Genomic DNA, 27984 nt, shown 5'->3' with positions numbered 1-27984 from the left:
TGCCGTGCCGTTATGTCAGATGTGTAAATACTGCATTCTGCTGTGTATTCCACAAAGAGAATGCAAGACAACAGGCTCCTAATAACTGGTCTTCTAATAACTGGTCTTCTAGAGACAGCACGGCGTCATTGCTGCCTTGGATGCCGAACGTAACCGGCGCCGCATGACTGCTGTGGTCGCTGACTGTGGCCTCGGAGCCTCGCTCTTATGCTGAGAGCCTTGCTGTTGGGTGCGAAACTTGGGTTTGTTGCCTGTTGTAGCCTCAAAAATCGGCCGTCAGCTTCGAATTTGTGCTGCTGGTTAGCAGAACTCTGGCCTGCGATTGGGGGCCGTGATGTCAATAGTTAAGTATTTTTCCGTGCTGTCGTGCTCCGCCACCGAACCAGCCACACCCGCTCAGCGACCGACTGCGCCTCGCTCCTCCTACCCTCTCACTCGAACCAATGACGTTGCGGAATGCCACAAACCAACATGAGCTGCGAGGACAATGACTGCTGAAATCTGCATCTCATACCCATGGGATGCACCGTGGCCAGCCGTGAGACCGCATACACAAGTCTCCAATGGGACGGTGGCAGAGCTACCTCGACGCTCGTTCGATGGCCCTCTTTGCATGCTCAGCCATCCTTAGAGTGTTCAAATAATCGCCAGAGTCCAACTAACATGAGGCACCCAACACTTTTTACTCTCTGACTCGTCGATACGGGGCCCATTCATCAGTCTGTTTCTTTGATTCAACTCTGATCTGGGCCCTGATAGCTTCATCGAGAGCGCCTATACCCGAAGACCAGAGCTGCAAGCGGCCGAGAACCATGAGCCAGCGTCCAGTAACTACGTTGGTGATACCAACACAATCGTCACCTAGCAGCCAGCCGACCACTCCAAATGGCCGCCCTTCAGCATGGTCCTGGTCAGCGCAGCGTAAGATGGCCAGACTCTATCTGTATACCACGCTTCCGGCTGAGAAGATCCGGGCCATTATCAACGCTCATTCTCCCGACAAGACCATAAAGTATGTGCTGTCTTATAAACATTAAGCTAGTCCTTACATGCTAAGTAGATAATAGGCAAAGTTCTGCGAACAAAAAGCTCCAGTCATTCTTTGACAAGGAGCCGCGATGGCTCCATCCTCATGACAACGAGGATATGGGGCGACGAATCACCGAGCTGGCTAATTCGCCGACGCAGCTTCAAAAAGCATGGGAAATGCAGCTCTCCTCTACTCATCTGAGCCCGCAAGACCAGCCCTCGCAGTATGGAAGAAACGACTTCCTTGGAATCGGCGCATCACCAAGCGCTTGCTCAGATTCCATTTACAGCAGCGACGCTTTCTCCGAATCGCAAATGTCGCTGTCCTATGCCATACCTGAAGTTCCAGGGGAAAGTCCGGGCGAAAGTAGCAGAAGCCGAGGCCGTTCTGTGGACGATAGCCAGGATGTCAGCCCATTTGTCCCGTTCCTTCAGCGAACTACTTTCATGACCGAGTCGAGCGCAAGGACTACGGGGACTTTCAGAGACCATCTCCAGGATTATACGGAGCCCTATATCAAGGTAGTTAAGCGTCTTGTCAAGAGGTTTACATCGCCGGCACTCGATCAACCAAGCACATCTCCGCAGCGTGACATGCATGTGGATCCCAGTCATGATTGGATTGGTGAGTCAGTTGAGGGAATACCTCACCCGCCCGAGGATTGCTTGATTTTACCTGGAGCCTTTGTCAGTTTCGAAAGCCTTGATTTTGCAAATGGCTCGGAATTATTAGCGGCCTGGAGACACTGGTGTGGCGGCTTCCAAAATCGAGACAAGTTCTACTGGTTGATGCCTGATGGACCGACAGAGCTTGCTACCGCCGTTTTGACTTTGGAATCTACGCAGTTTGATGATATGCCATGTGATTGCTTTTCAAACACTGCACTGCATTTTCTAGGAGCTTGCGCTGTTCCTGAGGTATTATGTCAAGCTCTCATGGAGGGCACGTGTACTCGCATAATCAACACTCAAAACACGGCCGGACAGACGTTTATGCATCTTCTTAATCCCTCGAATGGATGGAATCACCGATCAGTTTTGGAGTTAATCCGTATTGCGGAGCACAAAGGATTCGACATGTCCGCGCGAGACTGCGTTGGCCAATCCAGTCTTCATGTGCTCAAAAAGTTGAACTTGTTCCCATTCGAATGGAACGATATTGGTCTTCACGACTTTAATGTACGAGATGGGTTTGGGTGTATTCCGGTTAATCACGAAGTGAGCCGTGAAGTGAATCCAAGTCACAAGACAGTGTTCAAGCACGAAAAAGCTCTTGAAAGCGTTCCAATACCCGACCCTGCTCTTGATCCTGAAGAGAGTAATAACCCTGAAATATCGCAGCAGAGTCAACTTTTGCAAAACATTAGAATGTCCTTTACGCGTCCGTATTGGGAAGACCAATATGGGCACAACGGCCTTCACTGCCTCGCTATGGCAACGTTGAGTTTGGATAGCTTAGTAGAAAAGCACGATGTGAAAGAGGAGGCGGAGCAGATTTTTGGTCCGGAGCGTTTCCACCACTTGAATGACTCATCCACAGAAAGACTAGAGCTCCGTCTCTCGATACTGAAGAGCTTGCTTGATGCTGGACAAGACCCCAACCACAGGGACAAGTTCGGTCAAACCCCTCTGATGGCTTTCGTTGCGGCGCTTCCGGAAGATGGCGGATACAAGACTGGACCTGATATCTTGAAATTACTCATTTCGAAAGGCGCCAATGTCAACGCGCGAAACAGGGCAGGAGAAACCGCCTTACATATTGCCGTGCGTTTTCACCGAAAGCTCGCTATCAGAGTCTTGACCGAGGCAGGAGCCAATGTCCATGTCACGGATGCCTACGGCCGAAGCTTGCTTGTTGTATGCGATAATGAGCTGGCGACGTACAGCCATCCGGCCGCGTATGGCAAATACTTGGCTTGTAAAGCTTTCTTGAGTGGGCAGGGCGGCGCAGTGCAGGATCCATTCTTTTTGCAGCAGTGGATGGTGGGAGAGCAGGTTTCACGATAGTGCTGAAGGATTTTCTTCTCCTTCTCTCTCTCTCTCTCTCTCTCTCTCTCTCTCTCTCTCTCACACACACACACACACACACACACACACACACACAGTCTCTCTCTCTATGTCTGTATATGTCTGTATATGTCTGTCTCCTTTTCCAGCTTGAATTTCTCTTTCTTATTTTTTGAGGCGTTTATTATTGGCATTTGGATTTGTTGGGAGCGTTAGAAGCATTGCACTCGATGCTGGGGTTCGTGCCTTATACCTTTTTTTCTTCATTTGGTTTTAGAATTGATGAGTATGAGATAAGATGGAACAGAATATATCATAATAGACTACTGGATAGTTCTCGGGTTAACTGTTAAAATGATTGAAGTATTCTTATGGGAGGCCTCTTTGTTATTTTGTTCCAGCTTGTGTCACGATGATTGAACATGTCGATTGACGAAGAATTCTTGTCTGTCTATTGCTATCATGGCATCTCTCCTCCGTGGTATTTTCCTTTCCTTTTCCATTCTTGCTATAATCATTGAATAGTGAAGTATCTCTACATGCCACACATATGTTGGCCCGGTGCCATGCTTAAGGCGCGGCCGCAGCTCTTTTCAGCGTTTTGCGGTTTTGTAGTTGTGTTGCAGGGATATACATCACAACCTGTGATGTATGCAATTTGTGGCTCCGCTGTATGTACTTGGTGAAATTGGCATGGCGTAAAATGCTGTTCACTGGAGCTGTACGTTAGTAAGTGAGCTCTTGACGCGTATGAGCTGCTGCATTCTTGACCGCTTTAGCAAAATAACCGTCATCTTAGAGTCGCTTCAAAGTATTTGCTACCGCCTATCTCCTATTACATAACAGGGCCTTAAACAATTTTTTTTTCCTTTCTTAAATCCAGGTTTAGGACTATTTATCGTTCCAGCGGCTTAGAGAATACAAAAACGACTCCCTGGCCTGTATTGAGCACAGATCAGCTGCTCGACCGGGGCTGTGTTTTCCCAGTTGGGCGGCGACGGACACTGTGATTGGCTGATTGCCCTAAACCAAGAGACGCTTTCGCTCAATAGTGAGGTGGAGAAATAGTGCTAGTCGTTTGTACCCTGTCTTGGAGTCTTGAGGAACGTTGTCAATGCTCTGTTTGTTTGTGCGCTGTAAAGAGGAAGTCTATTTTTGAGATTTCGCGAAATATACACTGAAGTGGTATTACGTGCTGCGATGACGAGGCTGCTGTGTGTATGCACCGTGTTTGTTTGGTCTGAAGGTCGAGAGACTTGACTTGACCTATTTTGGACCTCTAGAACTAGTTGCTCTAATGCGTCCTAGTCATTGGCACACCTTGTTTCCGGAAATACACAAGTAATGACCAAAGGGGGTGTGTGTATGCCAGTAGGGCATCTGCTCCTCTCTTCTTGGATGATAACGCTATATACGAGAGAAAGGCCTGATGCTTCCCCAGAACGTAGGTCGGGGACTTTAGAATCCAGCCAGGAAGCAGCTCTGCCATTGTTGCGGCTCTGCGACACACGGCCCCCATTTCTCCATTCATCCATGCATCAGACGAACTTTCGTCTTAGCGCTTGAAGGATTGCTTCAACTATATGGCTCGTATCTCCCTTTCTCCACACACTGATCAGTTAGTCGTCTTCGTATATGTAGAACTGAATCATGTGCTAATATATCTGGTGGAGGGCGACAGAATTATAGGTGGTCTATGTTCAACGGGTTACATCGGAGTTCGCCGAGGTCTTGTCAGCATGTCAATCCTTCCAATCAGCCTTCCATTTCTCTTGTTCTAGAAAACACTTCCGAGGAACTATTGAGAATGTTGATAAGACTAAACAAAAGTCCAATTAGCTATGCTACTCTATGATTAGTTATTTCCCACTTGTCTACTAATAAAAGAGGTCTTAGCACGATGCATGTCGGCCTAATAACAGCCACCAACTCTGGGAACGAAAGATTTGGCTATCCCAAATAACTGAGAACTAGACTTATTCTCACTCGCGACGTTACATTCCTAACCATAATCGGATGCGTCACATCAAGAAAATTAAACTAGAGCGAACCAACAGACATGGCAGCCGGCCAGTCATGTAGAGTAGATTTGCGCTTACGCTCCCTTGTTGTAATATTACAAAGACAATAAAAACTGCCGCAAGCTGAAGCGCTCAAAATAAAGAGTTCAAAAGTCTCAAAAAATGAATTAAACTGCAAAAAGAAATGTTTATTGCGTAATCTGGGAATCGAACCCAGGGCTCCCCGACGTTGCGGATGGCAACGGAGAATTTTACCACTAAACCAATTACGCGCTTAAGTGATTGTTGAATAGTGGCGCCTGTTTTTGATCTATGAAATTTACAGGTTTGCGAAAGAGCCGCATTCTACTCTCTCTTGCAATTGAGTTGTAGTTGAGAAGTAAAGGATCCCAGGGTTTTGTGTAGATTCATTTGTCTAACTACTAAGGGAGCACGATGAATTGAACAAGAATTGCTTACGCTTTACGCTACGCTCCATAATGGAGGAAAAACATGTATGAAGAAGCCTCAATTCTGCAAACTCGTATTCGATATTGCTTCTTATCTACCTTTACTCCGTTTCCAAAACGAATTAATGTATTAAAGTATAATAGTTTTTCATGCTAAGAATCCTCGTGGTGCCTGCCATGGATTATTACCCCTCCTCACACCATCCCACAAACAAAAGACCCCTCCAAGCCTATTACAGTATACCCAACCAACCAGCAAGGTCAACAACTGACCTTGTCAGGTTAAGTAAATATCATTTTCGTTGTTGGTTACCATTCGGGCACTCCGAAGAGGAGTAGCCAAATCCTAAACAAGTTCGCATTAAACCCTTTCTGATTGCGATATGCGACCTGGAAAGATATTGTGTGGCTGCTGTGGCAAAAGCTGCAGGGTCCTGCCACTGCAGCCTCATTTCCAAAACGCCCGCTATTATTGGGTGTACCCTTTTTCTCCCCCCTTTAATCGGCTTTGGAGATCGGTAATGCATGTGGGTAGTGCATTACTGCTTAGGTGGCTTGCTAGAATGATTGAACTGCGAATCAAACGCGTGTAAAATTGCAAAGGCTCTGGCTTGTCTTGCTGCTATGGCTCTAGCTTCTGCCTCTGGACGCTCTGAATCCGGTGATTGATGTTGCTGGTGGCTGGCAATTTGCTCGCTGCGGCCAATGAATCGATCCATGTTATAGGTCGGATCGTTGGGGACCTTTCGAAATGCGGAATTCTTGCTGCTGAAGCCGGATTTGTCTCTGTATAAACTTATCAGTATATATATTTTACATCAAGTGAGTTAAGAACAAAATTAAACTTAGGCAAGGAAAGGTATGCTATTATGAGAAGGCGAAGTGGGATAGGAAGAAAACAAACAAGAATACAAGATACTCAAGGCTGGGCTTACTTGGACTTGCCATAATAGACGGCACTGCGAGAAGACATGGCTATGAATGCTTATAAGATGTCGCGCGGATCAAGGTAGAGGCCGCTGCTGAGAGGTATGAGCTGTATGTTAAAGATGAAAACTGTACGCTGGACAAGAGTTTGGCAGTAGGTATTGTGTGAGTGAGGATAATTCTTGTATAAAATTGGATTAGGGGCATTATATATGTTTTTATCGAACTTTTGTGGACGCGCTTTTGATACTATGAAGCTCAAATGTATGATCCTAAAGAGAGAGGACTATCTTGGCAAGCCGTTCTCCCGGGCTGGCACTCTGTGCCGGCGCACTTGCTCAATCCGGAAAGATCCTTGTTCAGCGATGGATTTAGAAATTTTGGTAACACTTGTGATTGAATAGTTGCATCCAGAGCTACTATTCGTTGCGTGACAATGTTGCCGAAACAATGCTAAATTTATAACCCACGCGTTCGCCGGGAAAGTGCCGAGAAAGCACCACACATCCGGTGTGACCAGCTTCGAAAACAATTTGGTCAGTCGGCAAGGCTGTTTGCTCCACGGAATGACGCGCAGAGATATTTGTGTGGTGATCATGGCGATCCTTACTGTTCAACTATTAGGCTTCATGTTTTTGAATACTTGAAGACATGATCCTAAATCATCACATGAAACGTGGCAAATGTCACAGTGTACCAGCCTACCGGGACAAGAGTTGTTGACAGTAGCATTGGTACAAGTAGCCTTAGAATAAAATTGCAAATAATTGCGCCTTATTGTTGGGTGTCTTTCTCTTCAATATTATTGTGGCTGCGGCGAGACTTTTACAGACTGGTGCTGTATATTACTTCCTATCTATGCCATGTGCTTTATAGTGCTTCTAGTGCTAAATAGCCTCGTTATTATGACTCTGACGGATCCTATGTTTGTTGTCATACCCTGCCCGCACAACTATACAGAGCTTGTTCCATGAAGAGTATAGTATGCTAGACGCCAATTGACCTTGACGTATTATAATTATATTTTTAGTTGTTATTGGTCTGTGGACGCTATACGGGACTATGAGTGTGCCTATAGCGAGACCGGGACTACTGTAGACAATGATCTGCAAGCATTGCAGCCTTGTGCCGGCTGACAAAAGCTTGGTGAGTCCGCTCTACAAAGATGTATAAAAGAGGAGAATATATCACACATGCGAGGAGAAAATTCCTGAACAGGACACCGATAATCAATATGGGTTACAGTATAGGTAGCTGAGAGAACTTTTGTGCACAAGATAAAATAGAAGGCAATTCAACAATACATCAAGATGCTGGATGCGAGTATGGTCCCAGCGGGCTTCAGGCTGGAATAGGCAGCACTATTAAATAAAAGTAGAAATCCCCGAGAAAGCAGGCAGCTACAATACTTCTATGTTCTGGGTGCATTTGAGCCAATAGATTGTGTGAATACATTTTATCTTTTCGGGATATTTTTATCTGCTGCGACCTGGGCGCCGAAGACTTGCATAATAGAGAGTACCTATGTGTTATTTCCGTGTCAGTTACCCAGCTTCTGGGAACTAGAGTGTCGGCGTCGCAACCAGATCCGGCTGATGAGAACAGAAAATAGCACGCAGTGCTACAGTACCACAGTGTCATGGCGGCTAACCAGTGTTTATTAAATTTGACGAAGGAAGTTGTACGGTACATGTAGCTGTAGGAGCTAGAAGCGCCGAATCGGTGAGGCCGACCCTGCACATCTCTTGCATATCGCTTGTAAGCCGCCTTTCTGGAACTCTCCCCGCCATACGGCTTTTCTCCCCGTAGACATATATGCAGGGGACGCTTTGACAGGGAAGACGAAGGATTGGATAGAAAACAAGATTTCTAGTGCCGGACGGATTACTCCATACCACAGATAGACCAAGTTAATCGAGCTCAGGTTGATTGAGCCCTCAGTCCACAGTTAATCTTGGTCATCTTACCCCAGCCTGTAGGCCGTTGTTGAAACCGTACAATTTGGGTTGTAACAGTAGCCCAGTTTTTGCGGGATTAACTGAAGACAGATTGAAATCTCTTAAACATCATTATTGACTAAGTTCTACAGGTTTCAATAATGGCTTCAGAAGGGCTGTTCAAGCTTACAATGTTCCTTAAGCGCAAGCCCGGCCTCAGCAAAGAGGAGTTTCACTCTTTCTGGACGGAGAAACACCCAGCAGTTGCAAGTGAGTGGCTTGCAAAGCATGGTGTAGTCAGTTATGTCCAGGTAAGTAACGCAACTGCAAGAGCACTTGCTTTGAGGAAATACTAAGCTAAAGTCACAGTATCACACTCCATCAGGTATTTGCGAGCAGTGCAAAGATGTCAGGGATGGTTTGAAGAGTGAAAATATCCCAGATTACGATGGTTACGCTGAACTCACTGTGCCGAACATAGAGGCGTTGAGGAATGCCTTCTCCGACCCATTCTATAAATATCATGTCCAGCCTGACATGGATAAATTCATCGATACGACTTTAAGCTACCGCACATTTGGTTATGAGCAACGATATATTGAAGGAAATAAGGTGCTGAAACAATAGAGGTGTGATAGAGAAGAGAGATATTGGTTGGAGCGGCCGAATCTAAGACAAATCGTCAATGGTGGGTGGGGAAAGGATGGTGAGTGTAACGCACCGGATCAAATCCTACGGCCCAGAAAATAGAGTTCAAGACATGTAAATTATCATTGTTATTGGTAAAGATGGGATTAATCGAATCTGCGAATAAGCACTTGGCAATGTGACTGTCTGTCCTGGCCCTATGCCTTTATTGGGGTGATAACTAATACGGATAATCGAGTGCTGGAATAGATCTCGCTATGGAGGTGCGACCACAGTCTTATATCGCAGTGAGCACCAGAAAAAGTAAATTAATCTTGGCCTGTGAGTTTGAATTGGATCTTGATTGGTATATAAGACTATAATTATTTCACATGAATGTTACGTATCATGCCGCCTTAGAAATGAATGTTGGTCTGTGGGGATCAGGTTAGATTAGGACTGACTTGATCCCATAGGCTATCTTTTGCAGGGCGGAAGAGAACTATGAGTCGCTTATTACAACTCAATCTACATATACGTGTATTTGCAATTTGGGCTTAATAACCTCATCTGCCGTAATATGGAACGAACTATGGAATAGGTAAGCGGATTCCTCCTCTTTCCGGCCGGCTCAACTGTCAATCGGCATAGCCTAATATGAAATAACGAGGCTTGATCCTTGCCTTACATTCTTTCACATTCCAAGGACACCTTGGAAGTTGGGCCTTCAGTGGTGATACTGGGATTGTCAGCTGAGTGGGAATAAATTCTCTTGCAAAACTTCAATACGAGGCAGCAGGCAATTGGAAAGTGGCTGAATCGGTTGTAGGCAGCAGCCAGCAGTATGGTTGCATTTTAGCCTTGCGAGGCGTTTATTTGCCTCCTCGTGCTTAAATAATCTCGCCCTCTGTCGATGTCAATACCATTAGCTTCTGCTTGGATATTTGCTGCGCCATTCAACATTCATGTGCATTGCATATGACAGATTGAAAAAACCTGTCGCTTGCATGTGACTAAATTTGATGTTTATCACAAGACTCTCCCTTGCAGTGGAATCGACGGATAGCCGTTGACACCGAAACAAGGCGTGCCTAAACGCTAAAGTGCGGCTGAGATTTTAAATCAAGCGCAATGAGGGGAATGATTATAACAAGAGTGACCCCAGCAGATAATTAATTAGTGCCATTTAAGAGAATTGAAAAAGTGAAAAAAAAAAATGCGTTTTGAAAACTGGAGTTACTGCAATCGGATCACTGAAGCGATATAGTATCTCCAGATTACTACAAGCCCTTCTGAGTGGGGTCAAAGATGAGGGGTTTCTTTCTCTTCTCTGGTCACGCTTCTTGCATAGATATATCTCGCTATTCTACAAGAAAATCCTTTTGCCGATGCGCTATTTTCCTTGTTTATCTCCTTGGTCGTGATCCACCTGCAAAGAAGGGCCTCTTGTTGTGGCGTGATACTGAATCTATGCAGGGAAGAAACGACTGGTTATTTGTGTAATGATATATTACAAACAGTGAAATAGCAACAGAAAGCCACCGAGCAGAATCATAAGAGGATGTGAGCGGCACAGAGGCAGCCTTCGAAGGCGACCATCGCCGTTTTCTGATGCGACGGCGTATGCATCTCGGTTACGCCTTGGGAAAAGCCTATCGTCTCGCAAGAAATATCATCTGCAAATTTCGACTACTAACCTCCGCCACTACTTTCACTACTACGATGCGATCCTTCGACGAGCTCTACGCAAGTTGCCTTTCCTTAATGCAAAGGACTGCATGCCCCATCCATGAGGCAGAAGCCTCCGCTACGCCTTGTCATCTGCCTCGGACGCCTTATTCGTATCAACGAGCCCGAGTCGAGAACTCCGATAATAGCACTACGATCTTCGAATAAGGCGTGCCCCTAAAAAGTCTAGGGAGAGTCACCATGATAAGGCAATACGAGGAGTGTTGATCGCCTTCATAGCATTGGTTATACGGTGCATGGCAAGAGGGAGCCAAAAGCCACTCGAATCTTGGCATCTTTGTACGCCTTCCACCTCCTGATTATGATCCTTCGCGATATGGATTCTGATAGTTCAAAACGGACAAAAGAACATTACGAGTAACTAAGCTGAGAACAGGGGATCGAATCACTGTCGTGGACTGGTCCATTTTGCGGCTGTCCTCATTCACAGGCTGTGCCGATAGAAGATGTAAGGAGTCTTTCCCCTATGCTTAATGGATGATTAATGAGCAAATGAACCACTACGTTGAATACATGATTGCAAAAGAGCTAGAACGACCTACCTAGGATCGTTCATCCTCAGGCCTCTCCTATGGGTTGCCCGAGCCACATCTTTCGCAGTAAGACAGTTAAGCAGATTCCCACCCCTCATTCTACTCTACACCTTTAGAGATACGGAGACGAATCCATAATATCAAGGGATGAAGGAGATTTGAAGGCGTTGTTGATTGGGGTAGCACAACATGTGTCAGGTTTGTACAGGTGACTACTGCAGGGTGGAATAGAAGTCGTATAAGGTGCTAACAAACCTACGGACTAAGTACATGTACTTATGCGGCTCTGCCGATTAGCTCCAGTTAGTGTGACAAGCGACGACAACGGACGCTGATCCACCCCGCGAGAAAACGAATGCTGGGAGTCAGAAAGAATAGCGCCGAGCGATACATTTACATTTCTGAAGGAACGTGTCCACCGGGTCGCAGAATCTGAGGCCAAGGGCTTAGATGAGAAGAAAAAATTCCAATTCTCGACTACGTGGCAGCAGATAATCCAACCAAGACCCGGTGGAATTAGCCCCCTTGGCAAACACATATGCTGAAGGAACTAGGAGGGGATATGATAGGGGCAGCTGTCAGATTAACCACCCAAATACGGACGTCACAACTCCACTGGTTAGCGTTTTGTGCGACTGTGGCTGATATGCCGTGTGTGCAGACGGCTAATATCTTACTTGTGAGGTGATAATGTAGAGAAGTGCATGAGAGGCGACCAGGCGTAGCAATACTACTGGATGCCTTACCTCCAGACAAGTTGGTGCCTAGACTCAAGAATGTAAGAATTGATAGATTATCACATATTGGCTTTGGCGTAGAGACACGATCACGAGTCATTCAAAGTTAGCAAAACCATACCTAGTTTATGTGCACTGGCAAGCAACATTACATCCCTGAATTAGTACAAAATAGAAAACCATTATTACGAGGGTCGGGGCAACACGGCGCATTTTGAAGTGAATCCGGAGGGCGCTGTAAATCGGGGTGGCAATCGCTTTTCCTCTTCGACCTTTGACCTCCGTAATTCTCCTGTCTGATCTTACAAGCCCGGCTGCTAAGCCTTTGTGGATATTGTCAGGACTACTGTAACCTCGAGCCCAGCGGCCAAACGCTTACGATTGCGGGGGAGGAGACAGTTGTACCCAGCTTCGGAGTCGCATCGTTCTTCTTCGTAACCGTCTTCATCAGTAGTATACTTGGTAGCATATTCAATAATTTGATGTAGCGACTGTTATTAAAAGGTCATGACAAGAAACGATTGTGTATTCAGCTGCCTGCAATTGGCGTCAATCTGCTACGCTGTATGTACATCTCCAAGAAACTACACCACGTGAAATTCATCCAAGTTTCGTATGCCGCCCTTATAAATGCCCTTTGAATCAGATTTCAGCACAATGCGACCACTTCACATCGAGCCTCATGCCCACCCTATTGAGTATGACTTTGTCAATTGCGTAAATCAAAATTGTGCATCAACCTCCTGCAGCTGCGCGTATATGCGAGCTATCCTCTCATCTCGGGTCTCCAACGGACCAATGCCAATTAATGGGCGGCCATATTGCTCGCTGGATGCATGGCTGCGATTGAGAAAAGTCTTCATGGTATGGTTTGGATCGTAGGGAACTTGGGCGAGGATGGAGGGTGTGATTCCTGGGGTGGCACTGGTATTCTCACTGTCACATCGTACGGTTAGGATTGGAGGGTTGGCACACACGGTAACTGTGGGCTACAGAATATGGTGTGACTAGGAAACAAATGAAATGGGTTAAAAGGCCGAAACTGGACGTGATCATCCATACACGGCTGGCGATGTAGTGATACAGCGTCTACATAGGATAATATATTAATTAAATAAATGTTTTACGGTACCTTTCCCGATTTTCGCTGCTGACAGCGTTCGTAGACTCATCTGCCATCTTGGAGAGGGGGAGGGTAGGTCAATGTCGAAAGTCTGGATGTTGTGTCTTAGGAGAGAATGAAGCGAAGAGCTGAAGAGCTCTGGTACAGCTGCAAGATTGAAGACAAGTAGGGGACCTTGGAGTGTAACATTGAATAGGAAGATGTAGGAGTTTATAATTCTAGGAGAGAGCGTAAAACTAATAAGAGGGGGATATCGTATCTTTAGTTGTTTAGTTTTCCAACTAGTTTAATGTTGCCTCGTAGGTCTAGTGCGAGGCACGTACATCATCATTATTATATGCGTTGAAAATATTGCCGAGTCTCCTGTCAGCTGCAGTAGAATACTTTAGCGGCGTGCGATATACCGTTGGATGACCCTGTCTGGCGGTCTAATATAGGAGGGAACTCTTACAGTTGCAACATCTTTTAGGACGATGAAAGTATAAAGTATTTACTTATTCGCTGTCTGCTGAGGATAGTGGTGATATATCTTGATAGTAATTAGCTGTTGGGAGCATCGTAATTTACGTTACCTAAATAGAGATCGCGAGTGCGCTGAAGTAACAAAATAATTGCTGGATATGTTTGGTGGCTGTAAATAAAATTGACGCCTTCTTTCGCTTACGCTCGCAGATATGCCGAAATGTAGCACAGAAAGTCTGTACTTGGCAACCCAATCCCGAATATGTCGAGTCGCTTGGTGGCTTCGCTTCAAACAAGTGGCGAGGTGTGCATAGACTACTGCGGCGAGGTGTGCATAAACTACTGCGGCGTGATAGGCAGTAACGTGCAAGATTGCGCAGTTGTGCGGGATCTTGCACTGTTGAAAGAGTTAAGAGAAAGGGCGGCAGAAGCACAGCAAATATTAGAAGCCCAATTTTTTGACGTGCATTGAACCCAGTCAGAGATCAGGGGTGGGCGGCTATTGCCGCAGATTGTGGACCCTGCATGTACTGCTCATATATTTCGAGCCCCCTTGTGCTGTCACAGGTGCTTAAGCCCGGGCTGCCTCAAAGGCTGCCTATATGTAGGTATGTTAGTAGTTAGACGAGGCAGACAGACACGGGCGCAAGTGCAAAGAGGACATACTTGTACCAGGCGTTTTTAACATGTTTATCTTGCTTCCAGAGCTCTTAGCTGGCGGACATGGAAATATTTGTTCTGTGGAAACAGTAATACGGATACCTTATCTCAATACGAGCTCAGTGAGGGGCCGCACTACCCACCTGATGCCTTATGCTCCTTCGAAAAGATCGGAACGTACCGAGTCCATGTACCCGCGTAAGGCAGGTGGCACTCACATAATAGCCATGTGGCTTACCTATGAAACTGCATGTACTAGGCTCTTTTAGCTTTTATTTGACAACGCGTAGTCTGGCTCAACTGGGCTACGTACATACATGTACCCAGTTTAGAAAGCCATGGCGTTTGTAGCCGTCCAGTCAATTCGCTCAAATAGGCCAGGGATTCAATACTTGCATGTATACTTGATGTCTTGAGTAGCTGACACTTGGATCATGCGGCGTGACTTTCAAAAGCAGATGTGGGACTTAATGAGTGCATACGACACTGCATCGGCTATGTAAGCTGCAGGTAAATGTGCAGCGCATAGCCGGGGCAACATTTAAGCGTTTGAGTTCTATTTATTCTTACCATAGTACAATGGATATGTAACTATATGAGTAATATACATATTGCTGCGTATATTTTAATTTATACCATCTTAATCTGTGCCGGCAGTGTATTTGGATTGGCTAATGACATGCCTTCCATATCGTGCGACACATACTACTACTCCCCAATACGTTTATTGGACTGAATTGACATCTGAAGCAAGGGACGTCGGTACTTATGTCATCCCTGTGCTCTGATTTGATATTTGTACGAACATATCCGATATCCGAGAGCCGGGATGAACTCACCCGCACACGACACGTGGCGATAGTATGATAATGCAAGGATCCGACGCGCCTGCAATAGCTTATGCATGTACTTGTAGATAATGGTTAGAGAGAGCATGAATCACCCTAGAGCTATATAGGATTAGGTCAATTGAAGGTGAGAGGGAGTGAAAAACGGCCGCCGTCTCTCAGAGCTCAAAAACCAGGAAGCCATTCTACTTGGTACTGTGTTGTGGCGGACTGAAGAAATATTATGTATATCAAACACCGTCTCTCATATAGAAGCTCAAGCTGCGAATAGCTTACCATTGATTGAAAATAAATGTGATTTAAGTGATCTGTCACCACTAATGACGAAAGTAGCAAAGCCCACGTCAGAGATAGAAGACTAGTGGCGATTGATCGACTCTAGTTAGACTATTTGGATCAATACTAGGCTCCATTTACTCTGCTATTCTCTTTACAAAATTTTGATGGAAGCATAATAGAAGGCACGGGACGTCCGTTGGATCCACCCAATGGGAGCAAATTTACAATTGAAGCTCGCCCTTGCGCAAACATGAAAGCCAGTCATCAAGAGATACTTAAGTTCTATATAATCATGTGGCTAACAAATAAAGATCGACGTAGCTGTATATAGCATTCCAGGGCAATGTAGTTAACCTGCATTGCTCTTCCTCCTTTCCAGTCTCGGTTCACATTTCTGTGTACGTACAGTTGCTTTGCAGCCAATATCTTAGCCCACTAACACAAAGATGTCTTACCCCAAACAACTTTACATCACACCAAAAGCTTTTGCGAGAGCACAATTCTAAGTGAAAAGAGGATTTCACGCTTATTCTATTAATTGAAGAAAATGAAAATAAATTGCTACGATAGTCAATAATTGCTGTTGACTATTAATTAAAATATAATGACTTTTGCGTACAATTATTTTATTTTTTGAGCTTTACGCACAATATTGTCGGTCAAGAATTATTGATATATTTTTTGTCAACTCTCATTACGAGCAAGAGAGACGAAGACGAAGCTTGGCGAATTGAAGTTTGGCGAGAGACAGATACACCGCCAAAGCGTGAGATTAAAGCGGGAACGTTGTTCTCCAGCGCCCTAAATACACGCAGTATTATGCGTCTCACATCCCACTGCGGGGTATCTGATTGATGCGATATTCCGTGTATTGAGATGTACATGTACCACTTCTCGGGCACCAAGAGCTATAGTTCGATATATGTCCCACTAGTGAGTGACGCACCAATATGTATATATTGTATCTAGTAGTGTCTACAGGTAATTTCACATACCCCTCTGTGTGGCTCTGCGTGATGCACTCCAGCGATAAATTGAGGCTCGAAAGCTAATTATTGGAAGATATTATAATACACTGTTAAGCCACCGACATTTACTTCGCAATCCAATCTGAATATAATATTTGAGGGTTCTATGCCCTTTTAGAAACAACTACACGGGTGAATACGCAGCTATCAGACGTACTCGATTTAAATAAAACTTGAGTAGATGGTATTCCCCAACCTTCTGCAAAGACTTTAAGCGTCAATGTAACTCTAGCTATTTTTAGCCAGCACTTTGCTGTAGGTGAGATTCCCACCGCTGCTTCATAAAGTGAAACCGGTCGAACCAGTGTTGAAGTCCAGATGATCTCTATAAATAGCTATGACTAGTTTTCGGGTAATATCAGATATCTTATGCATTAGCGACCAAATCAAGCAATGGTAAAGACTAATTGAAGGTTTGGCCTTGTCTGCCTGAGCGTGAAGAACATTCGAGTCTGTCTGTAGCCAAAAAATGACAATTAGGACAACGACTTTCTTATTCTAGGTTCTTGGAGCGGGGTCGCCACTATGTTATGAACGGATGTTTATCCGCGGATTGGGGATCAGCGTGGAGTGGTGTACATGTCAATAACGATGTACATTTGCTCTTCGACGCCCAATATCCCCACTACTTCGTAGACTCATTGGGTGGCTTGCATTCGGCAGGGAAAACCAGATGCAAGACGCAGGTTTCTAGAAAAGAATAAAATGACATGGGGAAAAAAATCTCTCGATGTTACAGAGTACTTGTATTTTTGTGACAATACAATACTCAGTAGCGAGATATCTACCAGCGTGTGAGCTAAAGATTCACATTGAGAGTGATGTTATTTGCTGATAGCACAGCCTACGCATACTGCTACTTCTGCTAGGTAGTAGACCTAATGTATTTGCTTGAATTATCTTAGCCTCCATTGTATAAAGGGAGTGTAACCCAAAATCAAGAAGAGAGGTGATAGCAACCATATAAAAGGACTCGTAAATTGGGCTCAACATTACCAGAACCGATGCGAGTATGCCTGCGATTGACGGTACCAGCATGCACATGCATATAGGCCTCTGAGGGGTGGGTGGATATCTTGCAAAAAGGCTGCACACTTATATATATTCACCGCCATTACTACCATTACCCTCGCTCCTTATAGATTATATATATAGCATCAACATCATCACTCCGCCATAACTGTATTACATTTTGTAGGTATATCTACAATTTTTTCTCAGCAGCTACTTTTTCTTTGTATGGACTCAGTCCCCAGAGATTTATCGTTACAGCCAAACTGCATTTTAAAAGCACGAATATTTGCGGATGCGCGGGCTTCACCCGCAGCCTTGGCTTCGTCTTCTGTCTGCACAGGGCCAAGGCCAACCGGAGCGCGTTGATCCTGATCGGCCAGGAAGCGATTGATGTTATTGATATAGTGTAGACGAGTGCGTTGGGAGTCGCCCTTGCTGGCGGCTGAGGTGAAATTGCTAGCACTGTGAGAAGTGCAAAGAATGATTGTATTAGCATTGCTCCTTTGCATATTTAACCACCTAATAATCGCCATAGAATATAAGAGAATGGGGATAGATATATAGTTTGGACATCGCGCACGTATACGAATATACTATAAAAAAACGGACATTCCTAGTCTTAGGGAAGAAGGATAGAGATAATGAAACATTTCTTATGTTTTATGATATGTACCTACCCGTCACCGCAATCGCCCCTGGTATAAGTAGAAGTTGATGGCATTTTGGCGTTAAACTTCGAACAGTTAAGTAGAAACTGGAAAAAGAGATTATATTAAAAATAATGAATGAATGAAATAAAATGCAAATTGATGGTGGTCTATTATTTTATGTACATAAATAAGATGAAAAGAAGGAGAGGAAGATTTATATCTGCTAAATGGACAAATGGGCGACAATAGATGGGCGAGCGACGACGTCGGGACCTGATTTTGATCACCTTGGTATGTGTGGCACCCTTAATGTAGGAATGCCAAAGATGGCGCGAGTAAAGCGGGGCGTGCGGCGATGACCTCGTCAGCGAATGGTGGAAAATACGCGCAAACGGACACAGAGTATGCGCGGTAGCAGCAATACACGCACATATCTCGATGAAGAAAAGACACACACAAGGGTGGGCCCGCCAGATTGTCTAACCAGGGTGTCAATGTCTGTGCTAGCGTTGTAGTAGATGCCTCAAGACAAAAGAACCTGGAAAAAGGCAGAAAGGCGTTGCTCATATCAGCCACAGAAGCATCGCCCTGCTCAGCTTGAGCATTATTTCAGATACATTATAGCAGTTCATTTCTGAAACTTCTATTTTAACAGGTTTCTCCATCGTCCCTCCATTTACCCTGCCTCTTCTGTCTTCCAATGCCGATAACTGGTCCATTGTGCCCTCCAATATTCACTCACCCCAAGCTTCTCCAACTAATATCCTCTCAGATCACGCATTTAGTACCTACCTCGGAGTTGCTGTCAGTTGACCAGCCAACTACTAACCTAGTACATGTAGTTGATTACGTGTACTCGCCTACCAATCGGGCTGAGATCCAATGTGTTGTGCCACACTATTGACAATGCCGGGTTGACCGAGGCGGAGCTTTCTCAAACCAAGACTCCGGCCCCTCTTAATTACCCGAGATGCTCTCTTCGTTGCTGCTGGGAAAATAGGCTCCAAGGCTCCCTATCGGAGGCCGAAAACCGATCTCGAAATCGATTTATGGGTACATATTCATACCACGATAGGTTTCAGCGACAGTTTTTGATGCGATGTGATGCAACAGACTTAGTACTCAACTACTTAGCTACGATATATAGCATTCTATATTATCTGTCACTTGACGTATTGAATGGTCGTGCGAGATTGTCTACTATAATCTCAGACTGGTCAAGAGGTTGAATTGCTGTGTATATGTAGTTACTATGAACAGGCCAATATGAAACATAAATGGGTGAATAAATTAACGTTAGTAGCTGATCGATATTATACACATGTACACTTGGAGATTCTCGCTAGCAAGCACCCTCTGGAGATCACAAGCTGAGCAGTTTTGCTGGAGAAACGGCGCCGAGACGCAACGAGGCCATTTCCCCGCGCCCGCCGAAAGGTGAGAGCGGGGTGGAGATAGCCGTGCTATGTTGGCGAACTTTGTGATTGAAGTAGTTAGGCATTGACAGCTACCGTGCTTATCTAATTTAGCTGTAATGATATGTTCGTTTTTCATATGAAGGGTTAGGTAGTTCGCGGCCACTTTTGCCTCTTATTGGAAGTCTAGGAGGTTTTGCAAAAGGCAACGTGAAAGTAAGCCACCCAGGTACATCTAGGTACATGCAGTCATGCATAGTACTACATAAGGTAGCCCTTTTGGAAAGTGATTTGATCTGATTTCATGCTATTTCAATCCGGCCTTGTCACCAATTCCGCGATGGTCGACCGTTATGATGTATCCGCAGCCCGACAAATAAAAAGTATATCGCATGGTGCGTGGTATCGTCGCCGAGACGCGAGTAACTCATCAGATAACTATCCGGTTTATGTCATTTCCTGATTCAATGAGCCTAATCCAGAGTTTCCAACAATGGTCACCAAAAAAGTCATGCCTACTATCGAACTATCAGTCTCGGAGCTGAAACCAAAAGCCCTCGTCGCGCTTCGGCCTTGACTGATGAGTTTCTTACCAGGAGAATTGCACTAGGACCTCAAGCACTGAGAAGTCAACGCTAATTAGGTTTGGAACAGCTATACGTAGTGTTTTGTTATATTGGTACTATTTTTTTTTTTTCTTTTTATTTTAATTTTGTATTTGTTAGAAACTCTTGCCATGTAGATACGTAAACTATACTCGAAAATTGAAGCTATACATTTTCAGCAATGATAGCAGCGCTTGGAAGCTCTCCTGATCAAGAATAGCGGATTCGCCAGCTCAGTTGTTAATCCCCGGTTTCTATATTTACAATGTAACCCAGTGGCAATAAGGATTGATGTTTGTTATATGATTACATGTAGCTATCAATATCTATGTAAATGTTAAGCTCGGCTATCCTGCTTTATAATGAATGATTGCGATATACCGTTGAGAAATTAGTAATTGGTGCTATCACTAGCCAACAACACTTTGTGTTACAACGCGTGTAACATTAAATATTATCCATATTATTTTGGATCGGTGCCTGATGCTTCTGCTTGTCATACTACGGAAAGGCCGACAGCCGCCAAACGGCAACCCTTATAGGGTTCATCAGCGCAAGCACTAAAACAACACGTATTAAGAGAATATTAGGCGATTTGATCGGAGATGGGTGCATGTACCCATGTAGGTAGTAAGAGCCTTGCTTGCGCGACTGTGCCGTGCCAACGGTATATGACTCAAACATTCTAGAGTCTGTTTCATTTCGTCCCAGCGAAATCTGGGCCAAAGAAATGTGCCCCCCTGCTCTCTTCTCTGCGAGACCCAAGGAGTCGCTCGCAAACAATGTGCTGGGTGCACATTTTAGTGGCAGCAAAACAGAGAGGTGATACGTCTTGCGATGTCGTATATTTTGCCTAGGTACCAGTAGATAGGGAGTCCATGTACATTATCTCGGGTGACACCGTACTGGTGCCCAAGGCTCGAATCATGAACAGAGCCTTATTAATCTGAATTCCCTCAGACCCTTCCAGTCTACACCGACAGTGATCTTGCAAATCCCAACGCCACGCTCAGTAGCATTATTATAGGCATATTATAGATCCGGTACTCATGTCGCCAGGATCTGGACTTCACCTTCTTTACGAACCACCTTCCGATGAGGAGACAGCCGTTGAGTAGGTCAGACTCCAAAGCTCAGCGCCGGCATCCGACTAACACGTCAAATGTAGTATTGTGTTCGTTCACGGACTTGGTGGCGGATATCTCTCCACTTGGGGCAAAGAAAGTGTGTGTTGGCCACGAGATCTCCTCAAGAAAGACCTCCCGATAGCCCGTGTTCCATCAGTGTGTTGAATTAGCGATACTACATGTTCTCTGGACACAAACTGAGAATAGCGCATACAAAACGATTATGACACGAAAATATTTAAGTTAGCCGGGTCAGCGAACCGGACTAGCATAGCTGGTCATACAGAAAACTTGCTCAAAGATTTGGCCTGAGCGCGGCGCAACTTGACGGTTCACAATCCATTCTTCCTCGGAGTGATGTTGGATCAAAGTAAAAGCTAAAGGAGTGGTGTAGAAACTGCGTCCAATCATCTTCATATACCATAACCTTGGGGGCTTGATAGTCAAACAGGTAAGAGTTGACCCGTCGCTCAGTCCCTGGCCACCCAAGCATTGTAAGTCTCCTTTCTAATGGTAGCAGGCTCTCATACGATCTTCTGAGTACTATTATAACCAGCAGCAATATCATGAAGACCTTGGATCGATCTTCCCATCAACTCTTGGTGTTATATTCTTGGGCACGCCACACCGCGGCAGTTCATAGGCCTCGATTGGGAAGCTTGCTGCAAATGCAGGTAAGATATTGGGTGCTACTGATAAAATACTTAGGGCCCTCGAGAATAATTTAGATCTCCTAGAGTAGCAGCGGCATTCTTTCGATTCGATACAAAAGAACCTCCTGGTTGTCTGTCTCTGAGAAGAATCGCCGATGCGTATTCTCGGAATGGTCAGGTCTCCCTCCCACCAACCCCAAGGATGTAGCTCAAAGGTGGACCTAAGTATTAGCACATCTCATCAAATCGTACCCGAAGCGTCAGCCGTGATTGACGGGCCCGATATTCTGAGCGCCAACATCCCCAAAAGCGACCACAGGTCTATGGTAAAATTTTCGTCGATCTCTCAGAAAGGATATGAAATTGTTCTGGATCACGTTCAACGTTGTTTGGGCACTACAAAAACAAGCTTCGAGAAAGGTAGTGAGTGACATGCTTCTGCGCCCTTCGCAGTTCGCCACGAAATAGAGAGGAAATCTCGGGTCTGCAACTTTCTGTGATAGCAACCTCACAAGACCACGCTGTGGATATGGAAGTCTCTGAGATCACGGACCAGTGTAAGTACTTAATCCCAAGCAGTGAAACTTCATTTGCTGAAAATATCAGGTATCCTTGAGTCTTTAAGATTTCCACACATCGACGATCGACGCAAGGATATCAGCAGAGCTCATTGCAGCATCATGAACTCGGACAAGAGCACATTCGATTGGATTTTCGCTCGGGGCGCTTCTAAATTCCTGGAATGGCTCGAATCGGAAGATGGTATCTTCTGGGTGAACGGAAAAGCCGGATCTGGCAAATCAACTTTGATGAAATTTATCACCGAGGGCCCAAGACTATATAAAATTCTACAGACAGATGCATCACGACCCTTGTGCCTGGCAAGTTTATTTTTTTGGGCTGCTGGGACCTCTGAGAAAAATCTCCACTTGGACTACTGAGAACAATATTATATCAAGTACTGAGCAAGCACCCTGTATTGACCTAGGCAGAACTTCCTCAAATTATGGCTCTGGTGCCTCTTAGATCTTTATCTGAATTTCGGTTTTCTTGTTGCTGAGAATATAGGCTCCCAGGCTCCTTATTTATAACTGAAAATTAATCTCAAGATTGAATGATGGGTACATACCACAATAAATTTCAGCGAGAGTTCTTTATACGACATAATGTTATGGGTTCAATATTCAATACTTGAGCGACTGTAAACAACAATCTATATTATCTGCCACTGGTCGTCTTGAATGGCCATGCTAGATTATCTACAGGCCAATCAAGAGGTTGGATCGTTGGGTACTTGCGATGAATATGTAGGCTAACAAAAAATACATAAGGGAGTGAATAAACTGCCTAACCTTCATGTAGCTACTAATTCATATAATTGAAAACAAAAACCGCCTAGAAAGCATTGTTAGCGACACCTTGCCTATGCAAAGACAGCCGTTTTTCCTAAAGAAACGGCGTTGAGGCCGTTTCCCCGTGCGGACAGGTGACAGTGGGGGTAGAGGTAGGTGAGTTTCGGGGTCCATGTATTCATATACGGCACTACAGAGCCCATTTGAAAAGTGATTTGATCCAGTGTTTGCGGCAGATCTAATTTCCTGCTGCTTTAATCCGGGCCTTGTCGCCGATTCAATGATGGCCTGTCATTACAACGCCCTCTGCAGCCCGACAATTTATAAGCGTAGTGTGTTAAGGGCGGAGTTGAGTCCGGGGAAACGACCGTGGATGGGTTTTTCATTCAGCCGCAAACAACACAGCGGTGAGTCAAGAGCTCCAGCACGCCATGCAGGATACTAATGCAATCTGGATACATGTATTGCTTCCCATCGCTGAAAGCAAGTGCCCGATTGGGCCAAGTAAACGTGCTAACGGCCTGGTCAGTATATGTACTGATAATATTCCGTGGTCATTTATATGCAGCCATTCACTGACTCAACGAGCCTAACCTAAGGCCATGATAATTGGTGACAAGAGCGCCATACGCGTTTTGTAGAACTAGCCAACTTCGCGTCCGAATTAAGACGGCTAATCGCGCTAACTCCCAGACCGACTGATTTCATATCAGGCGAGTCGCACCAAGATATCTAGTACGGAGAATCGCCACCGGACTTGGACAGCTACATGCCCTTTTCCGCTATAGTCGTACTAATTTTATTTCCCGCAAAATTTTTGGCATTCAGATGCGTACGCTATGCTAAAAAAGACGAGGCTGGATCTTTTCAGCGATAATAGCGGCACTTGGAAATTCTCCTGGACGCATCTTGCGCATTCATCCTGGTTTCGATGGCTACAACAAAACCTGGTGGCAGTGAACGTGTTTGCTACACGATCAAGTAAAAATTTATACCTATGCAAATACTTCATTGATCGTAAATGGGTAGGTATATGTGCATGAAGAGGTCTACATGCGCGACTCTATAGGGCCAGCGTCCTGTAACTCACACGTGCCGGAAGCTGCTTCTTTTGATCTCAGTTGAATCCAGGCCAAAGGAAAAAAAGCGCAAGAATCAAGGAGCCGCTCATTAACAATGTACGCGGTGCATATTTTAGTGGCAGCAAACGGAGAAATGATACGATGTCAGGAGTATTGACGTGGCAAGTGACCGCGCCGTTTGCCCACGCCGTCCTGCTAGTAGCGAGACCAACAGTCATCACTCGCGTTAAGTTTGCAAATGGGAGGGCTGGGATTCTGCTAAAAAAATGTAATTTGCATTGCCGTATGTCAAAGTCCATTTTCGATAGCTTTGTAAAGATGGCTTTTATCTGGTTGTATTCCTTTTGCAACCAGAGGAAATGGATTATCGAGTCTAAAAGAGCACGGTTAAAGAAAGATCTAAGCGTAATCTCAATGTCTAGGGCAGTGTACCACAGGGGCAATTGAGCGACGCGAGATTGCCGCAAAGCCTCGCGCTGAATCTGACTCGGCAAAGCGCACGATGATGTGAGATAATGGGCGCGAGAAATAAAAAGAACCAGGGGCGGAGGCAGGGCTTGCCAACGAGATGGCAGACCTGGCGCAAGAAACTTCATGGAACTTGGAAGCTGATCGACCACCGTTAGGTCTTGTGAGCGACTAGTGCAGACGCTACGCTGAGCTAGGTACATGTATGTTTGGCGGAAGATGGGCCGGGCTGGCTATCCCGGCTTGCCCGGCCCGTTTTCTACCTCGTGTATTAGAGTACGTCTAGCGTCAGTCTAGCGTCTTGCCTTTTTGCGTTGCCTCCCCGTAGACTCTGACGCCCATCCAGCGTCAGGCCCAGCGTCTGACTCAATGTGAAATCTGGCACAGAATTTAGTGTTAGAGTACACACCAACCTGTTTATCTGCTCTTTAGTCTCAGCATAGAGTAAGCTCTCGACGGGGTGGCACTCGTACGAAGCAAAGTATGAAGCAATGCATAGGCTGCATGTCCAAGTGCACCAATGATGAGCTGAGCAGCAACGCCGAGTCGTGGAGCAAAAGTGGAAAATAGCATCAGGAGAACAAAAGTTGTTTTACCATTCGTTCTTGGACTAATATAAATATTCACCCTTCCCCATATTCTCCCCGTCCTCTCCCCTAAGCTCTTCAACAAAGTAGCCACAATCATCACCTCGTCTTTTGCTTATTCTATCGCCTATCGCCTAGTGCATTTACCCATTATAACTTTTATCTACCCATCTTGACCAATTTGTTTTATAAAATGGCCAATAACGCTAATAGTAATAATACGTAGGTGTTATATTTTACTCATGTTTCCTCTCATTTCTTTTTATCTGGCTTAGCAAGTATTATTGTTGTCTTCGTCACAAATGCCGCTTATATCCAAGTACAGGTCTCCAGTGCAAGGTTGGAAACTAATCTCTTTCAACCGACTGTTATTCCTCCCCGTACAACTGGAACAATGGAATATGAGCAGCCCCTTCCAAAATAGCCTACAAATACTGCTGGCTACCTGGATAATTCTGATCCTGACTGACCTATTTCCATGCTAGTCACAATGATGCTTCTTCCGCAACCATTCAGAGCTGCACACAGGCCAACATATCTCTCATCCCTGAAGATCTATCTCTTTGCATCCACCTCACTCTCTCAGATGAAGACCAACGTCCGCCGCTTAAGGATTGTACCCAAGCCAATATCTCCCTCATTCCCGAGGATCTAGGCTTTTGCATCCGTCAATTTCTCTTTGATCAAGAACAAAACACGTCGGCCGACACGCGGCAAACACCAGGCGAAACTGAGGCTGAATCGAATATGTCTATACAACTACATGCGTTTGATACGAAATTTAACAAGTCTTCTATCGACAACGGCTCTGCGAACAAGTGAAGCCATGCACGATATTCGCATAGTGTCGCTCTGCTGCTTATAGATAAGTGAAGCGAATTAGTACAGTATATACATGTATTAAGTTGCTATATATAGACATTGCGAATAGAGGATACCCTGAGATTTTGGCATCTTTTGTCTTCTTTTCCTTATAACAGACGTATATTAGTGCCGTGTGTTTAGCTATAGGCTAACCTCGTAAATCTATAAAATTTCAACCCTTAACGGGTAACCAGAACGAGTGGCACGACACCCTGGCCTATGTGCCCCCCTGCAGACCTGATATCTGACATCTTCGCCATTATGGCGCCTGAACTGCGCTAGAGCAAGCAAGCAGAAGTGAGTGAGCGACAGATGGCGCAACCGCTTCATGCAGTGTCGTATCGGAGACATCACCTTTCGCGCATCAAATTCTTCAGCCTCACATCACGATTCTTGCCTCTTCTGTCCTAAGCTTATTTCCCAAAACACACCCTTTTGTTAGCTTGTGAGTTTGAACCACACGCCGTGCTCACCGTCTTGCGTGCCACCCTCTCTTCACGCCAGACATCGATTCCTCGTAAGGCGACCGTTAATCTAGTCCATACCCGCTTTTTGTTTCTATTTATTTACGGTATGAAAAATACATATGGAGTATTCCTTGTCCGTGCTCTAGTCTGTAAAACCACTGCAGCTAGCGACTCGTCGTACGCTATGTCATGGTGCTCCTATGTCATGGGCATTTACAACGCGCGCCTTTCTCTGAAAGCCTCCTGTGTCTTATTCTTTTTGACTATCCGTTTTGAAGCTTGTGATATCAAAGACCTAGTGATAAGCCCATGCTGGAGACAGCACGCCGTAGAGCCCATTGGCCGCCTGCATAAGGCTGGAGCACAAGCTCTCCGCAGCAATGATCGTCCTGATGTCTTGGCCGCGACAATATGAGAAAGCGATACCTCTCAATCTCCTTTCGCACATATTAACATCTAGAGCTAAATCTTACTTATCTACTCGGGCAGGCGATAGCGGGGTGGAAGTTAGTTGCATGTGAGCATAACTAAATGTAGTAAAATCATGAGTCTTGGACACAATATACCTACCTCAGGACCTCAATATTTATTATGCTTACTTCATTAGCTTTTATGCCGTGTCTAATTTAAATATGAGACCATCTGTGTAGCAATTATGAAGTAGTCCGCTGCCAATCTTGCCTCTTCTTAGTAGCTTAGTAGCTTTACAAATCAGGCAAAGTAGACCGGCTACTACATGGTCCATTTGGAAAGCTTCTTACTTCCCCGTAGGATCCACAGTTGCTAAAAATCTCGGTGTTCAAGCTTGAAAGCCTCTTTCCCAAATAGTCAAGTGCCAATCTAGATTGAGACAGCCTTATTTTGTAGTGTGGTAGTTATATGATTTCTATATTTCACAGGTTTTTTTTGTACGTATACGATATAATGATATACTAATAAGTTGAAGCTGTATATAGGTATAAAGAGATAACGGTGACGTTTGGAAGCCCTCGTAAGAAGATGCTGCTCAGTCATCTTCTTTCTCGTAGCTGCAATAAATCCGTTCTCACATTATCTGTGCATAGGTACTTCCCCAGTCGGGCATCTTTCTCTGGAAGGCTTCGGGTGCCTTGCTTGGGGTCGTGATTGCATCTGGTCTCAATATAATCTAAGCCAAGAAAAGCCCCCGCAAACATCGAATACGCTAGGCATATATATTTTAGCGGCGATATAATAGACAGGGGCCTCACCACTCGTCTGAAGACGCGGCCAAAAATCTTCGCCTTTGTTATATTTAGGCATGAA

At 45.1% G+C, this 27984-nt stretch overlaps 6 protein-coding genes and 1 non-coding gene across 7 annotated transcripts; 3 read left to right on the top strand and 4 right to left on the bottom strand.

The window, feature by feature from the left end:
• The first annotated feature begins 490 nt into the window (after nt 1–490).
• Nucleotides 491–3455, top strand: GGI43DRAFT_373181 (ankyrin repeat domain-containing protein). The gene is made up of 2 exons (XM_083202576.1): nt 491–1012; nt 1068–3455. Exons 1-2 carry the CDS (start codon nt 813–815, stop codon nt 3034–3036), a joined length of 2169 nt encoding a protein of 722 aa, XP_083060980.1. The 5' UTR covers nt 491–812; the 3' UTR covers nt 3037–3455.
• Nucleotides 3456–5249: 1794 nt separating this feature from the next.
• Nucleotides 5250–5329, bottom strand: GGI43DRAFT_t101. Its single transcript has one exon. It is a non-coding gene; the product is annotated as a tRNA-Gly (tRNA).
• A 616-nt stretch (nt 5330–5945) lies between these two features.
• Nucleotides 5946–7171, bottom strand: GGI43DRAFT_373061 (uncharacterized protein). Its single transcript, XM_083202574.1, has 3 exons — nt 7044–7171; nt 6442–6953; nt 5946–6292 (listed from the first exon to the last, which is right to left on the bottom strand). The coding sequence occupies exons 2-3, from the start codon at nt 6477–6479 to the stop codon at nt 6046–6048; spliced, it is 285 nt and encodes a 94-aa protein (XP_083060979.1). The 5' UTR covers nt 6480–6953; nt 7044–7171; the 3' UTR covers nt 5946–6045.
• A 1360-nt stretch (nt 7172–8531) lies between these two features.
• GGI43DRAFT_383622 (EthD domain-containing protein) lies at nt 8532–8997 on the top strand (the record flags this gene model as incomplete). The annotated part of the gene is made up of 2 exons (XM_083203412.1): nt 8532–8681; nt 8740–8997. 2 exons carry the CDS (start codon nt 8532–8534, stop codon nt 8995–8997), a joined length of 408 nt encoding a protein of 135 aa, XP_083060978.1.
• An 8441-nt stretch (nt 8998–17438) lies between these two features.
• On the bottom strand, nt 17439–18350 carry GGI43DRAFT_404481 (uncharacterized protein). The gene is made up of 2 exons (XM_083205935.1): nt 18108–18350; nt 17439–17892 (listed from the first exon to the last, which is right to left on the bottom strand). Exons 1-2 carry the CDS (start codon nt 18149–18151, stop codon nt 17634–17636), a joined length of 303 nt encoding a protein of 100 aa, XP_083060977.1. The 5' UTR covers nt 18152–18350; the 3' UTR covers nt 17439–17633.
• On the bottom strand, nt 18351–19636 carry GGI43DRAFT_404480 (uncharacterized protein). The gene has a single exon (XM_083205934.1). It carries the CDS (start codon nt 18645–18647, stop codon nt 18387–18389), a length of 261 nt encoding a protein of 86 aa, XP_083060976.1. The 5' UTR covers nt 18648–19636; the 3' UTR covers nt 18351–18386.
• Nucleotides 19637–24882: 5246 nt separating this feature from the next.
• GGI43DRAFT_383620 (uncharacterized protein) lies at nt 24883–26191 on the top strand (the record flags this gene model as incomplete). Its single annotated transcript, XM_083203411.1, has 2 exons — nt 24883–24935; nt 25855–26191. 2 exons carry the CDS (start codon nt 24883–24885, stop codon nt 26189–26191), a joined length of 390 nt encoding a protein of 129 aa, XP_083060975.1.
• Between the last annotated feature and the right edge of the window lie 1793 nt (nt 26192–27984).

Source organism: Trichoderma evansii (genome assembly GCF_050947405.1).
Source record: "Trichoderma evansii strain SZMC 28006 chromosome Unknown GGI43scaffold_9, whole genome shotgun sequence".
NCBI lineage: Eukaryota > Fungi > Ascomycota > Sordariomycetes > Hypocreales > Hypocreaceae > Trichoderma > Trichoderma evansii.
The sequence above is the reverse complement of the archived record's forward strand: the minus strand, read 5'-3'. Positions and strand labels throughout refer to the sequence as shown.

Bases quoted from the DNA above. Each gene is read 5' to 3' on its own strand.
- GGI43DRAFT_404481 (XM_083205935.1), bottom strand. From the start codon at position 18,151: ATGCCATCAACTTCTACTTATACCAGGGGCGATTGCGGTGACGG. The intron at 17,893-18,107 runs GTAGGTACATAT...CACTTCTCACAG, and splicing joins AGGGGCGATTGCGGTGACGG to TGCTAGCAATTTCACCTCAG.
- GGI43DRAFT_404480 (XM_083205934.1), bottom strand. From the start codon at position 18,647: ATGAGCAACGCCTTTCTGCCTTTTTCCAGGTTCTTTTGTCTTGAGGCA.
- GGI43DRAFT_373061 (XM_083202574.1), bottom strand. From the start codon at position 6,479: ATGTCTTCTCGCAGTGCCGTCTATTATGGCAAGTCCAA. The intron at 6,293-6,441 runs GTAAGCCCAGCC...AAGTTTATACAG, and splicing joins GTCTATTATGGCAAGTCCAA to AGACAAATCCGGCTTCAGCA.
- GGI43DRAFT_373181 (XM_083202576.1), top strand. From the start codon at position 813: ATGAGCCAGCGTCCAGTAACTACGTTGGTGATACCAACACAATCGTCA. The intron at 1,013-1,067 runs GTATGTGCTGTC...AGTAGATAATAG, and splicing joins TCTCCCGACAAGACCATAAA to GCAAAGTTCTGCGAACAAAA.